Source organism: Podarcis pityusensis (genome assembly GCF_964106645.2).
Source record: "Podarcis pityusensis genome assembly, chromosome: 1".
Taxonomy (NCBI): Eukaryota; Metazoa; Chordata; class Lepidosauria; order Squamata; family Lacertidae; genus Podarcis; species Podarcis pityusensis.
The window spans coordinates 21,269,458-21,285,555 of record NC_138028.1 but is presented as its reverse complement, the minus strand read 5'-3'; the positions used below and the strand labels follow the sequence as shown (position 1 = coordinate 21,285,555).

At 41.7% G+C, this 16,098-nt stretch overlaps 1 protein-coding gene across 1 annotated transcript in view; it reads left to right on the top strand.

The window, feature by feature from the left end:
* Positions 1–16,098, top strand: part of PPP4R4 (protein phosphatase 4 regulatory subunit 4) — a 69,596-nt gene that overhangs the window by 43,218 nt on the left and 10,280 nt on the right. The window contains exons 6-14 of the mRNA XM_080981762.1: positions 2,788–2,894; positions 5,316–5,423; positions 7,790–7,911; positions 8,066–8,188; positions 10,769–10,938; positions 11,742–11,861; positions 13,861–13,938; positions 15,415–15,498; positions 15,946–16,095. Of these exons, the coding sequence (XP_080837888.1) occupies positions 2,788–2,894; positions 5,316–5,423; positions 7,790–7,911; positions 8,066–8,188; positions 10,769–10,938; positions 11,742–11,861; positions 13,861–13,938; positions 15,415–15,498; positions 15,946–16,095 (1,062 nt within the window). The remainder of the gene's footprint in view (positions 1–2,787; positions 2,895–5,315; positions 5,424–7,789; positions 7,912–8,065; positions 8,189–10,768; positions 10,939–11,741; positions 11,862–13,860; positions 13,939–15,414; positions 15,499–15,945; positions 16,096–16,098) is intronic.

Here is a 16,098-nt window from a genome sequence, read left to right as displayed (position 1 = left end):
TTTCTCCCTGGAAACACTGTAAAACAAGATAATATTAACTTTCATGAGTAGCGTTGTGCAGAATATAATTGGTAAGATGTTTGTAGCTTCGTGTCAGGTATGGCATATAGGCCTTTTCATAATCTAATTAATTAGAGTAGACGAAAGCACTCTGGAGTTTCATTTGCTCTAAATGTCAAGTCTTCCTTTTCAGGTTTGTTTCTGATTTCACACATTTCATTCACAGACGCTTCCCCACAGGCCACTCCTGAGAGAGAGATAACAAAATGGGAATGGCTTACGGTGTGCTCAGACCACTGTAGTCTTTCAAGTGGTCTGCAATAGAAAATAACATGAAATAACCAGTCTGGCTTATTTGTTTGAGGTTGGGGTTTTTTTGAGCACTGGGTTTTCTTGTGCAGAATCATGTGTCTTGTTAAGGAGAAGCAAACGTTCAGTCATTGTTCTGGTCAGGAATCTCCCCCCCCCCCCGCTTGTTCACTGCATCAAGACTGAAATTGAAATAAGTGAATGCATATTTATGGCAGTGTGTGTAGGTGTTGGGTGTGGGATGCAAGTATGCAGAATCAGCATTTATTATTGGGAATAACCTGGCAGGCCCCAAAGAGAGGGAAAAGCCACATCCAGACGTTTGAGTTAGGAAACAGTACTTCTGCTGTAGCAGTTAGGAGAGGACTGAGTAGGAAGCCATATGGAGGTTGGGGGCAGGTCAGCCACCAAAACTAACCTAGAGGCAGTGCTATTTTTCTAGAAAAAGAGGTGCCAGAACTCCCTTGTTCTCTTAGAGTGGCAATGGTGCCCACCTGAGATGCAAGTTCTGACTGGAAAAAAAGCCACGCCTAGAGGCTTCCTGCACAAATCCATACATATAACTGCACAAACTGGACTCAAACCAATGGCATTAATTTTCAAGAAAAGAGATTCTGACTAAGCATTCGGGGGAAAACTTTCTGACAGTCAGAGCTGTTTGGCAATGGAACAGACTCCTATGAGAGGTGGTGGACTCTCCTTCCTTGGAGTTTTTTAAACAGAGATTGGATGCCCATCTGTCATGGAAGCTTTAGCTGAGATTCCTACATTGCAGGGGGTTGGACTAGATGACCCTTGGGTTCCTTCCAACTCTAAGATTCTATGAAATGACCACGCAAAGAGCTGCAGTTATCTCACAACAATCCTGTGAAGTAGGTTAGGCTGAGAGATAGTGACTGGCTGGTGAACTTAATGGCTGAGAGGGGATTTGAGCCCGAGTCTCCCCAACCATAGTCTGAAACTCTTAATGACACTCCCCAAAGAAAGAAGTGTCTCTGTTTTGCTCTTACCTGCTGCCCATCCCATCAGGCTGTCCGCGTCCATCACAAGTGCCCATGCAGCACTCCACAGGGACAGGCACGAACCTCATAAATGTTTTCTTTTTGCTTCATCTTGCACTGAGTGCCACCTGCCATCCTGAGAGCAAAAGAAGCCCCTGCTGTAAAAATCAATACACATTGTTCCCTACCATTCTCCCACCCACCCTATTCCTTTGTTCTCAAGATGGCAGTTCATTATATTGCATGCCCTGTTAAACGAATCACCAAAGGAAGCCTGTAGGGTAGGGCTGGATGCCTGGAGACATTGTCAAAGCAGAAGACAGATGATCACTAAGTAAATAGGGCAAATGGGCTGAAGCAGAGCAGATCTTGGCAGAAAGATGGCCAGGTATGTGGGATATACAGCAGCTTGGCATTTTTCCTTCAAGATATTTCTCAGACTGAGAACCTAGGAAAAATCTGAGGCTTTTTAGGACTGTGTGAAATTCTTTCAGTCCCTCTTGTCACCTCTTAATTGCAGAGTCAGCAAACAGCAGTATCTTTTAATAACAGCTGCTTTGGGGGTGTCCAAGGGCAGCGTATAGCCTGGCAGCAGCTCCATCATTTTGTTGCACTGCTGTGATGCTGCAGATTGTGGAGCTCTTTGGTTTGGCTGCAAGACTCCCTGGCTCCAGACCCCAGGCGCTTTAATGTGAAGCCAGGGAATGACAAATTGAAAGGAAGTCAGAGTACTAGTCTGAATGCATCTATAAACAGGAATACATAGATGTGCTGGTTTTTTCTTGGCCTTTGGACTGCCTGAGACTCATGTCTACAATTTTCATGGAGTGCCTTGTGGGAGCATTCCCATGAATGAAAACTGTAAAGTCAGAAGTGGTTCTTGGTTTATATGATTCTTACTGCAGATAACTTACGTGTTCCTAAATATTTAGAAATCATATACAAAGCAACATGCAAGTCCCAATTAGTGGGAGTCACAAAGCCTCTGACAAGAAGCACAGAATTGAAAGCATATAATAGTGTAATATTTTGAGCTACGATGCTCTTAATTCACTTTAATGTTGTTAATGTATGTGTTCTTAATGTACTGTGAAAAAGTCATCTCCTGGAAAGGGGTGGGAAGTGCTACTTTTGCAATATAATTATAAATGTCCTTGTCCTGTCTTCTTTCGGATCTTACATAAGGAGTACAGCTAATTTACACCAACATTCCCCTTAGTCTGCATTTTGGATTTTTTTGGAATTAACTTGAAGGCCAATAATTTTCTTACATGGAGGTCATTCCTCTGAAGGTGAAAGAGTGTACCCCATTTTGCTTCAAGTAGGGTGTGACTGTTGTAACTTGCAAGAATGCTGACTGGGCAGCTGATACTAAGATCAGTTTTAATATGTGAAGTGGTTCTTGATTCTTTTTATTGTTTTGCTTCTGTTTAGCCCTAGATTTGCCATTTGAATTTCTTCTTCTGTTCCCCCATAGATCCTGAATCCTCTTGTTTCCAAGGCACAGCTTTCCCAAACACTTCAGTCTCGCTTGGTTAGTTGTAAAATCTTGGGGAAATTAGCTAACAAGTTTGAAGCTCATATGTGAGTAGCTCGTGTGTTTTTCAGATGTCCTAATAATTAAAACTTGCAGAAAGGGAAACAAATTGACCTGCTTTTGTGTTCTGTGTGTATATGTGTAAGTGAGCACTTCGTCAATTTATTTCAAACTGTATATGGTGGACTCAATCTACCAATGCAGCTGCTGTTCATCCTTACCTTTCTCCAAAAGCTCACCAAGGTGGCACAGCATGAGTACTTCTTAGGCTTTAGCCATAATAAAGACCACAGTGTTTTCTCACACTTAAGGCATGATCAAAAAAGGTGTTCATCTGCACTATTGAATTTTCAAGGTCCCTTAAATGAATTGTCCAATTTCATCCTGATTTCCATAATTTTCCTATTGGCTGCCATGTTTTTCTATGGGATCGTTTCCAAACTCCTTGCCAAGACTGCTGCCCCATATTAGAGATTGTGGATAAAATGGTAGCATCCCATTCTGCATGAAGCCAATTTCAGTAACAGCCAGGGTGTTCCTTTTTCATCTGCAAATGCCACCTTGTCTGTTCCTCTGATGGTCTTGGGATCTCTTTGCTTGTCTTAAAATTTCACAGCATAATTAAAATGTCACAGCAGATGCCCTGAGATTTATTAATGTTGGGTCCAAGTTCACAGTAGTCTTGTTTTAAAGGTGGAAGATCTTACTGTCCAATACTTTTTGCCAGTTTGCTTTCAATTTCTCTGCAAAACTCTATTATAATCCCACATAAAGGTTTATTTTGAAGGCATGCCCTCAGCTGTGATGGGTACCCTCTAGCAACTGATTATTTATCTTCTGTCAAAGTCAGTGAAGGCCTGCTATTTGTGTGAGGTTCTGCGGCTGAATTCACAGTAACGTTTTGCTTTATAGGCAGGTATCACAGTTCTAAATATCCCCATGTGCTCACCAAATGTTAGATTTTACCAGAAGTATGCTCATTTTAGAATGCCACATCCTGAACTCATGTGCTTGTGCACCAGATTTTAGGATTAAGCTACACAGCTGGTGTCCCAAACTCAGTCCCTTTTTTGTAGCTATATTCATAGGGATGCCTGAGGAATACCGTCTTCACGATTTCTGATATGAATGCACCTCCTGGACTAATGTAACGTAGATAACTATTGGATTCCACACTTTTCTGATGGTTGTAGCACAGTTCTCAGCTTAAAAAATGTTTCAAGATGCACAAATTTTTGTGAGTATTTTGAAAACAATTGGCATATTAATATTGACACATGTGACAATGACGCAAACAAGTAATAGACTGAATTGTCCAAAACTATTCAGTTTGGGGGCTGGTTCACACGACATGCTAAGCCACAGCCTCTCTGCCGCTTCCGCGCCGGGTCACTCCCTCTTCCTCCTGGGGGGGGGGACAGTGACGGCCGCAGCAGCTATGCCCTCCCCGCCCCCTTGTCCAGCTCAGGGGTGGGGCACTCACCACAGACCACAGAGAGAAGTGGGTGCCGCTGCCACCCCAGCCCCAGAGGCCTGGCCCTCTGTGGCCGCTGGGACCACATAACACCGGTCCTGAGAGATCTGCATTGGCTCCCAGTACGTTTCCGAGCACAATTCAAAGTGTTGGTGCTGACCTTTAAAGCCCTGAACGGTCTCGGCCCAGTATACCTGAAGGAGCGTCTCCACCCCGATTGTTCATCCCGTACACTGAAATCCAGCGCCGAGGGCCTTCTGGCGGTTCCCTCATTGTGAGAAGTGGTTACAGGGAACCAGATAGAGGGCCTTCTCAGTAGTGGTGCCCGTCCTGTGGAACACCCTCCCATCAGATGTCAAGGAAATAAGCAGCTATCCTATTTTTAAAAGACATCTGAAGGCAGCTCTGTTCAGGAAAGTTTTTAATGTCTGGTGCTGTATTGTTTTTAACTCGATTGGGAGCCGCCCAGAGTGGCTGGAGAAACTCAGCCAGATGGGCAGGGTATAAATAATAAATTATTATTATTATTATTATTATTGCTTCCCTTCCTGTGGCTCTGGCCTTTTGATGGGGGAGCATGTTGTGGGGGCGCCTTGTTGCGCCTCTCAAAAAAAGTGCCTGGGGCCATGGCCCCCGCAGCCCCCCATGGTACACCACTGGTCATGCCTAAATATTTCTAAAAATTGCAGTATCTCCCTCACATGTGACTTTAGGGAAGCTTTTAATGTTTGATGTATCATTGTATTTTAATATTCTTTTGGAAGCCGCCCAGAGTGGCTGGGGAAACCCAGCCAGATGGGCGGGGTATAAATAATAAATTATTATTATATTATTATTATTCATTATGCAAAACTCAGAAAAAGAGAAATGCAGTTTTATATTGAATGTGATGTGTCGATTAAGGTTTTACTTTCACATTATTCAACTTGGACATGTCAACTAAATGGAGTGGGGTTTTTCTGTCTATTGATTAATGCAATTCTTGCCTTTTTAGAATTAAAAGAGAAATTCTTCCGCTGGTAAAATCACTCTGCCAGGATGTAGAATATGAAGTTCGTTCCTGCATGTGTCGGCAACTGGAGCTTATAGCTCAAGGAATAGGGTGAGCATAATTACTACAGAGTGGAAATGACTTCAGAAGATCAACGGTGTAAATCAGGGTGGGCAACCTGTGGTCCTCGGCCTAATTTATGTGCCCTATAGCCTGATTCAAGTAAGTCCTTTGCAAATGATCAGCTCAGGAGGAGGAGGAAGGCAGTAGCAGAAAGAACAAGAGAGAAAAAGGGATAGACGTGCCTACTGCTGGCTTCAATCCTTTTCTCAGTTGACTCCAGCCACTCTTAGAAAAAAGGTTGCCCATGCCTGATCTGCAGCAGAAAGTGCTGTGGCCCCTTAGAATATACCAACTTTACTCTGATGTCTACATATACACAGTCGAAAACCTACTTCATCAGATGTTTAAAATACTGGTACAAAGTAGTATAGAAGAAAAACTAGTATACTACTCTCTACCTATATAGACTCTCTCCCTATGCCCAATGTGAATCACCTACTGCCCACCTTCTCACCCACTGCCATATCTGTTTGCTTCATTTGCTTCCTAACTCTTACAGCCTGCTTCCTCGACCCTCTTCCTTCAGTTCTGTCTCCCTCCCTCTCAGTTTTGCACACATTCTCAGGGTCTCATCACATATCGCATGCAGCCAAGTGTATCTTGTATTCACTGGTTCCTTTTCCTTTTCTCCTTTTCATAGTAACAAAAGCCAACTTCTAAGGCTCCTAGTTTGGGGAGAGAAGTTGCGGGTGCCTCAAAGTACCACCCCAGTTGTGTTTTGCCCCATAGGGGAAAATATACAGGCACCTATATCTTTTGTGTTGCAGGATGAAAAAGCAGCCTGGGACGTGGGTTTCAAAGAGAAAAATAGCCCAAAGTAAAGGACTTTTCTTCTGCTGAAGATCACAGCCCCAGAGGCTGCTTTCAGTTAGAAAAGAAAATATTGGACAAATTATGCATACAGCTATTTGTAGTTTGGCCCCTATCCTCAATCTTTCTCTGGCTCTCCCTTTTTTGTTAAGCATGTTCATGTCTTTCTACTCCTTAAAAAAACACCCTGCCTCTTGACTTTCTGGTCCAATGTTAGGGTGCCTTCTTGGTCCTCCATCTTCTTAACCTGCCTCCTGCATGCTTTTCTACCTCTGACATTTCATGTTCCGTCTCCATCAAGAGATCCACCTGCTGCTAGCTGTCCTTGATTCCTTCTCCCTCTCCCACCTCTGTGCCCTCTGCCTCTTCTACCTTGGTCTGCAACAGCTTCCTTCTCTGCTTGTCAAGGGACTTCCTTTCTGCATTTCAAGTCTTTCCTCAAGGTCCAGTTCCTCAGCAAAGCTATTCCTGCCCCAGCATAATTTCACCTTATCTGGCTTTATCGCTCCCTTGCCACCTTTCGTTACCTTCACTTTTGTCATTCCTGTTTACATCTATTTACAATCAAATCTAACTAATTTCAGTGTAGGAAGCAAACCTACATACACACTCCTTTTTTGTGTGGTCTCTCTGGAAATGAATACAACAATGGACTTCCTGGTTCATTGGAGGCTTCCTACTTTTTCTATGCATTCAGACGATGGGAGAAAGAACTTCCTTGAAAGAATCTGGGGGTATAACAGATTTTCCTTGGTAAAGAAGTGATTGCTGCCTGGAGGAAACAATGGAGAAATCCAGGGTTTCAGTGTACCAGTGGGGCCAGCCCCACACCCGCAGCTCTGGTGGTAGTGATGGGTGTGGGTGTGCAGACAATTTGCTCTGCCAGCCTGGAGGTGGTGTAGTAATCATCATGTGATGGCCGCGGGGCCAGCTTAGGACCGGGTGTATCCCAGGCTGCCTCTCCCTCTCCTCTCCCATGGAATGCTGCATTTGGGGGCTTTCTGCTGGCTACCAGCACTGTGGATCCCACCAGTGTTACTTGTACCTGGCAGGGGGGCTAAAAGAGAGCAGCATATGACAACCCTGCAGTGCTGTCCAGTGTTATCTAATCTGTTGGTGTATTGGTCGGGGTGTTTTAAAGTGAAAAGCAGTTAAGGGGGTTGTTGAGTGTAGTAGCAGCAGTGGGTGGGAGGAAAGGGGTGATTAACTTAGCTCCCATTCATGGGTGGGGGATTCTTGGGGTTGGGTTTTTGTTGCTGGGATAAACAAACAAATAATGATATCCATGCCAAAGGTCACATTGTTTCTGATAAAAATGAGAAAAGGGAAAGGAAAGGATGGCCATTTGACCTCTGCCTGGTGACTTTTAATAATTTAACAAAACTTAAATACTGCTTGATTGTAATAATACCTCTGAGCGGTTTACAAGGTACGTTGTATGGGGAAATACAAGCTCATTCTTGAAGCCCCGGCCTGTTTCTGGAGACTCTGTGGATAGTGCAGAAGTTGTCTTTTTTTACTAAATATTTTGATACTTTTTGTAGGACTGAGCTAACCAAAAACGTAGTGCTTCCTGAGCTGGTAGAATTAGCAAGGGATGAAGGCAGCAGTGTACGTCTTGCAGCTTTTGAGACCTTGGTTAATCTGCTGGAAATGTTTGATGCAGGTAAGATCAGAACTGAGTTGCATTGAACCTAGTACTACAGCCATTCCTCTGGTTGCCAGACTATGTTCTATGTCAATATGCTATTATTCACATTTTGATTAAAGATCAAAAAAGGACAGCTCTGTTCATCTTTATGATATTTTCTGTTTTTCAGATGATAGAAGTCAAACAGTCCTCCCATTAGTGAAATCCTTCTGTGAAAAATCGTTCAAAGCAGATGAATCTATTCTGGTTTCACTATCTTTCCATTTAGGGAAGCTTTGTAATGGACTATATGGTACGATCAAATGGTCCTAGTATGATATATATTTTAAGGGGAGCTGGGTTGTTTTTATTTGCATTGGAATCTTAATCACTGCAACCCCAAATAAATGAAATAAATGATTTTAATAACAAAGTAAATATGATCAAGGTGAAAACAGTGTATAATGACTTGCTGTTGCTCCCTCCTTTGACATGTGACATTTATTTGAATTTATAATCCACATTTGTTTGCATAGCAATAGCACTGGAAACAGATACAGTACATCCTATGAAATTTCAGTTTAAACTTTGTTAACTACTAGCAGAAATGGCAGACTTGTCCGTGAACTGTTGTTACTGACATTTTTCTGAATCCTTTATTTGATGTAACAGTTGAAGAGGAACAGAAGAGGGAGAGATTTGTTATTATTGTTTGGAGTTAGACTATTTTAAGGTCCATTCCTATTGTGAGTATTCATTCGTAAGATCTCTGAACAGTATGCAAGTGCCAGAAATTTTAGAACTTTAGGTCTGACCTAAGCTTTTTACACTAAAATGAGGTGTGCCATGGAATGTCGGGAAGGGAATTTGAAAAGGGTTCTGTGCTCTTAACAGTCTGGTTCACATAAATAATTTCCTGATCAGTCAGTGCAGAGGTGTAGCACAGAGTCGAAAGCAGATCAGTGCCACAACACAACAATTCTGCCCCTGCCCCTTACTTGCTTCCAGCTATGAATTATAGAATCATAGTATTCCAGAGTTAGAAGGAATCTCTAGGGTCATCTAGTCCAGACCCCTGCAATTATGATAGCAAAGACCAAAGCAAGGTTCCCACAGAGTTATAGCAAACACCCTCTTTATAAAGAGGACTGATGTGATGGGACCAATCGTGGAAAAACCCATTCCTTTTCTCTCAGTACAGTAGCTGTACCCACACATTTGAAAGGTGTTAATAATAACAGATATAGCATGCATACCTCCAGTTACATTTCACATGAATATTCATTGATCTACATTTGTTATGTATACTTAAGTCATGAAAACTATTCAATATATAATGAATATTCAGTGTGTTAACAATGAATGCCAGCCTGTGGAATGTGTAATATTTTGTCCTTGGATTGTCAGTATTTTCCATATGCATGTGCAAGATAACAATACAAATAGCTTTGCCTCAGTGAGTTCCTCCTCTCAGGATGAGAACTTGGTGTGCCTTAGTTCTTCCTGCTTTGGAATGTAAAATCTCTGTTAGTGTGTTAAGTTTCAGAACTAGCCTCAAGGCCTTATAAATCACAGACAATGCCTTCGCTCTAAGGTCTTATCTTAAATGATCCAAAGTCTACTCCCACAATGCCTTCTCCCTGTAAGATCCAGTGCAGGTTAGCACCTGCATTATCTGCTTACAACACATTGCAGAAGAGCCCTAATGCAAGAGCTGCGATATATACCTCTTTAATATTAAATTCTCAGAGCTGGAGTAACAGTCCCCATGGCTACTGTCTAAAGCAGAGGTTTTCAACCTTTTTGGGTCCACGGCTCCCTTGACCAACTACATTCTTTCTGCAGCACCCCTGTAGGGCTCAGGAGCCCAGTTATGTCACCCCTTGCCTGCAGAGCTGGCAGCTCCTCATCCCTTTCCAAACACCCTTCTTTGTGGAGTGTTCCCTCAGCCTCTTCTCCCCTCTCCTTGGGAGTCCTCTGGGCAGCCACAGCTGCTGCCCCTGGTCTGTGAGCTGCCCCCCCCCGCCCCAAAGAGAGGTGCCTCCTTATACTGCCCCATAGGGGCCTGGAAAGCACCCCCTGGCCATCCCCAGAGGACCATTTTCCTGGGGCATTTGTAGCCAGGGCTGCTGCAACAAACAGCTGTGCAAGCCTTTGGGAGGCAGAGACGCAAGAGGGCATCAGAGGAGGGAGGGAATGAAAAAGGGACAGAGGTCAGTGTTGCCCACGGCACCCCTGACCATCATTCAAGGCACCCCAGGGTACCACATCACACTGGTTGAAAACCACTGGTCTAAAGGAATATGTGGCTGAAATCACATGCAGAGGTAATGATGCCTAGCTTTGTGTCCTAGGGAAATTTCAGATCACTGTTCACAGCATGATAGGGAGTGCTGGCTTTCGCGAAGGGGAAAGAAAGCCCTACTGTGTGTGAATAAGCCCTTCTGCATGCCCGAAGGTGCTTGTTGGGTTGTAGCACTTACATTTGTAAATTCTGTAAAACAGAAATAAGAATATTGTGCCTATGGATGAATAGCTAGTTCCTCCAAATTTTTAATGCCTTTTCACACTAACATAGGAAGCTTTCCCAGGGGGGTTGTCTCATGAGAATGGACAAGGGCTTTGTGCTGTGATTTCTGGAACAAGTGGGTTTCTTCCACATTATGGTGCAAATAAACCTCACAAGAACTCCGCGAGGTAGGCAAAGCTGAGAGAGGGTGACTTGCCCAATATCAGCCAATGAGCTTCATGGCAAAGCAGGGATGTACACCCAAGCATCAACTGTCCTGACTCCAATGCTGTAGCTGCTATGCAAACCTGACTCACTGGACAGACCATTCTTGTGCTGTTACATGAGCGTAAAATAATAAACACATATTGCATTTGTTTGAAGGGATTTTTACACCAGAGCAGCATTTGCGATTTTTGGAATTCTACAAGAAGCTTTGCACACTGGGATTAGAGCAGGAAAATGGACACAATGACAACCAGGTGCAACTCCAAACCCTAGAACAGGAAAAGAAGTACATCTCAGTGAGGAAGAACTGTGCTTACAATTTACCAGTGAGTGGACTACTATTTTACTTAAAAATCCATTTATAATATGTGCATAATGTGTCCATAATTCATATAAATCAGTTTAATAGTAATAATGAAGTTGGTAAATCTTCTGGCTTTAAAGAGGTGGAATGTCCCCACCTCCAGGATGCTTCCCCCAAACTAGAAAGTGTACTATAAGCAGTGGGTTTTTTCTGGGGGGACACAGGGGTACACATACCCCTAAACATTTTGTGAATCTTTGTACTTTTGTCCATTTACTGTATTTATTTTCCCCAGTTTGAACAATAAAATGGTGTTTTTCTTGAGTCAAAATAAGAGTACCTCTAAACATTTTTTAAGAAAAAAAGCACCGACTATAAGGCTAGCAGGGCGACATCCCTTGCTGTTACACTGGCAGCGGTAGAGGATGGTGGAACAGGCACTACCACTTGCCTTCTCTCTTGGGTTCTGCAACAAAATGTTGCAGTATAAAGTGCTTCTGTTCAAGTTCCAGCCGCTCCATTCCATTTTCCCCCCATCCTCTGTTTTCTGTTCCCTTTCTCCTAAAAGTCAGTCAGCATTATGTGGCCACAGCATACTGCCCCCACCCCAGTTTGTTTGTTTTTAATATAAAGTTGTTGTGTTTTTTTAAAAAAAAACACCTTGCAAACCTTGGGATTCCACACAGCCCAGTGTGATGCTTCCTTCTTATATTTTGATTGTTCCTTTTTGGCTACATAAGGGTAGGCATTTGGAGAAAGAGTCCACTCTTTGTGGTTATAATATGTTCCTGTCCACATTCAATGTTACATCATTTCTATTCCTAGGCCATGATGGTTTTCGTGGATCCCAAAAATTTCAATTTGGAACTGTACTCAACATTCTTCTGTCTATGTCATGACCCTGAAGTCCTAGTCAGGCACACGATGGCTATTGGCTTCTATGAAGTAAGTCAAGGAATACTCCTTGGATTAATTTCAGCAACTATTCATTGTATACAATCTCATTGATATGTTCATCTTTAATATACAGTATTAGTGTATGCTAACCTCCCTAATTGAAACCAGTGCAACTTATAACTTACTAACTTTGGATTCTTACTTGTTTATGGTTGTTTCATATGACTGCATTGAGGTGTCTTTTATGTATAATATGATATAATATAAATCCATGTATACTTTTTCCATTACGAACAAAAAAAGTGCATGAGGCTATGAGTAGGTCATTTTCAACACAAATTGTGTTATTAGGACTCTTGATTTTTCCAGTTGTTTATGTGCAAAATATTTCTTGCTGAAGCAAGTTTAAGTTCACAGAAAGTAAAGGACAACAGATTAATAAAGCTATTGTAGTCAAGATTTTTAAACACAAATATAAAACTCCTTCATTTTATTTAATGGTGGCTACTGAGTCTTGTATGTGTTTTATGTGCTTAATATGTCTGTATAACCAATTTTTTATGCATTGTTTTTTATGGTTTTTATTGTCTAAATTATGCCAATAAAGGCTGAATGAACAAATAAAGCTATTGGCTGTATTCATTCTTCCCCTCCTTCTCCCCCCCTCCATGTACCCCACACCCCCAAATTTGCTCTAGGGGTTACCCCAACCCCTCCAAGCAAATCAGGAGGGGAATGCAGAGAGGCATGTGGGGGAGGTGAGGGAAGGGAAGTTTCTGTTCCTCTTGCACGATGCTTTAATTGATTCAGCCCAGCATAATGTAAGTTTTAGATTTTAGGGTCTTGCTTTAGAAAATGAATTTGGGCCAAAGGAGAGTTCTATTTCTTTGTCAGCAGACAGAAACAGTACAATGACTGGGGAAAGAGGGAATCGGAACAGAAGGGAATTAGATACAGATGTGAGAGGAGGTGGGAGTGGTGTACTTGGCAATGCTTTTGCATAACTTATGTAGGACTGTAAGACCTGGCATTTTAATTGGCTGTTGCTGTAGAATAATTTTATGTACTCATCTGAAGCACTTTTCATATGAATGAAAAATTACCCATTAGACTTTAAAAATACATATCTTTGGTGCCTTGTGTTAATTACCACCTTGGATTACGTCAGCTGTCCTGTACCATAGTAATCTACATATTTCTGCTACTGGATATGTTTTAAATATATAGTATTCTGCAGATGACTACAGTTCCCTGTTTCTGTTCTGATAGTAAACAATCATAGCTCTTAACAAGTATGTTTCATCCAGAGAGCTAGATAATTTTTTAGATAATTTGACATCCTTTATAAGAAAAAGTGGTCAACCAATCCAGTTTACAGAATCTATCAAATGATGACAATTCATTAATATATATATTTTATTTTTAAAGTTTCCATTATATTGCCTAACCAAGAAGCTACTTGTGATTCAGTCCAGTCAGTGTCACCATTCCATGGACCTGTGTGGGATGGTGGAAATATATGGGGTGGTTTTCAACTATATTTTACTCAAAGTAAATGTACTCATTAATTTCAGTGGGTCAGCTCTGAGTAAAACTTAGATGAATGCAACCCATGGTTTCTGTTGGGAATGAGGAAAAAGTGTGGGAATTGTGTTTAGTATAGTAGTATATGTAACCAACTAGGAGTAGATCAGCTATATTATTTTAAGTTAATAGGAATTACATGGCAGAAGGCTAAAATGTTTGGCTGTGTCAAAATATTGAATATTTGAAATGTAAAAAGAAGCAAAACGTCATCTCAGTACCCAAGGGCACAATTTGAAAGTGTGCTGTTGCCAGGATGTTTATTTTCTGTGCTACTGTGTGATGCTACACTGCTTAGTAGTGAGAAAAGGACATGACCTCAACTCTCTTAAGTCTGATTGTTGGTATTAGAGATCTAGTCTACATCCTTGTTTCCTTTTGGCTATTCAGACCTTGTTGAAAAATAAATACGACCAGATTAAGAAGGCTAATGTCCCTGTTTTGTTGGTTCTGTATTTTTCAGGTTGCTAAGCTTTTAAATACTGATGTGTATGTAATACATAAAGAACTGGTAGCGCTATTACAGGATGAGTCATTAGAGGTAACAATAACCTATTTGTTGCTTACGTTAAGATCATTTGCAATTATCCTAAATGACACTATAACAAAACTAAGTAAGAAAGGCTTGGTGGAATGAATCATTTCTGCTTGTTGCATGGTCTAGTCATAAAGAACATGATAAGTGTTTAGTAAAGATTTATTTGAAAGTGATGACTGAACTCTTTTCACTTAAGCCCATATGTCATCTTCCCCAGAGAGGTTAAAAAAATGTGGAGCCAAATGAACTAACGTACAGTAAACACAGAAGTGCCCTTCAAACAGCACTGATTCGTGGATTAACATTAAACCAGAGTAGGGTCAATCTTGGATTAACTATCCTTCAATACCTTTGTAGAATACTTGGGCTTGATCAAGTCATCACTTATCAGCAGATGATGGCACAAAGCAGGGAGAGACTACTGATATTTTAGAGGCTAGGTTAAAAAATCATATTCAGGAGTCATCAGTGATAATTCTCTACTTAACACTAATGACAACTCATTTTGCAATGAAGTGTTTAGTTGTGTCACAAAATTTATGTTGCTAAATCAAAATGTATGAAGTCAGGCTGTGGAATAGACCATATTTTCCCGTGTATAGGACTAGGTTTTTTCCTTAAAAAAAATGTCAAATATTTGGGGGGTGTCTTATACTGTATACAGATACATCTCCCTCCATTTTCTTAAATCGGAGTCCCCCAAAATAGGGGGCGTCTTATACATGGGGGTGTCTTATAGATGGAAAAATACAGTAAGTTATAAGAAGAAAAAATGAGCAGATTGAAGCATGTTCAAATTAGAAAAGAATTGTTCGGTAGCTATGTTGATGGTTTCTCAGTATTTTAATACATGCTGGAAAGAAGAGGAATCGTGGAATTGGAGGGGGTTTAGGCCTCTGTCTAACCAATGCTTGATAAAGGAAATTCAGAGATAGACAGATAGCTATCTAGTCTCTGCTTGAAGACCCCCAGGGAGGGTCTGCTTACTACTTTCCTAAGTAATTGGTTGCATTGTAAAACTGTTATTTCGGTTCAGAAGTTTTTCTTAATTTTCAGCCAACTTAATCATCTTGTGACTTAAGCACATTGGACCTGGTTCTGCAACAGTGAACAAGGTTTTGCTCTCTTCCATGTGACAGCCTTTCAGATATTTGCTCTTTTTTGTAAGTTCTGGGAGACAAAAGATGTTTTAGCACCACACGAACATACCGTTGCTGACTGGATAGGCATCTCTGTTGATGTTAACAGCCTTCATCTGTGCCACAGCCAACTAACTGTCCAGTCAGTGACTGTAGACTTGTATAGTGTCTTACCTCCTGGCTCCTACAGATAAGGGTGGGAATTTTCATCTCCCCTTCAATTCCCCACACAGCAGCAGCTGTAGTCCTGTGGAGAAGACTAAAATGAAAACTAGAGAGATGTAACGTGAATGATGTCTTTGTCACATAAATGTCAGCGACTCATCTTTTCTTTAACTAGGTGTTAGATGCGTTAATAGGCTACCTTCCTGAAATTCTTGAACTATTGTCTACTGGAGGAGAAAACATTGGAACAGAGAGCAAGGTAAGGTGGCAGAATCCTGTTCTGAGCATCGGAAGTGTTTCCCAGTTGCCTCTTTGAGGCAACTGACTACCAGCTTGTAGCACAAAGCTGCTGCTACTACTTCTGCTGCTTGGGAGACATGGCCCAAGTATCAAACTCGCACAACCTAAGCTATTTCTGGAGCTGACATTGAGGATTTGGTTGGGATCCAAAGAGCCCATGTGCATATGCAAAGCACTTGTGTGCACACTGGGTGGGAGTCCTGGTCCTCCTTTTCAGCTGTAGTCCCCTGCTCTGTCTCTCTAGGGAGAATTCAACTGGGGGTGGGGGAGAACCACAGTGAATGTCCAGAAGACCATGTGTGGCAGAGTAAGTAGACTTTGTGTGCCTTTGAAAGATGGCAGTTTGTTGTTCAGTGATATAATTTGCATTTCTTCTCCTATCCCCTGGATCCTTGCCATTCTTTAGTTATTGAATTTCCCAGAGTTGATCCCAGCGCTAACAAGAGCGGAGCAGAGAGCAGCAACCTCTTTGAAATGGAGGACTCATGAGAAGCTACTACAAAAATATGCCTGCCTGCCTCATGTCATCTCAAGTGATCAAATTTATTATCGCTTTTTG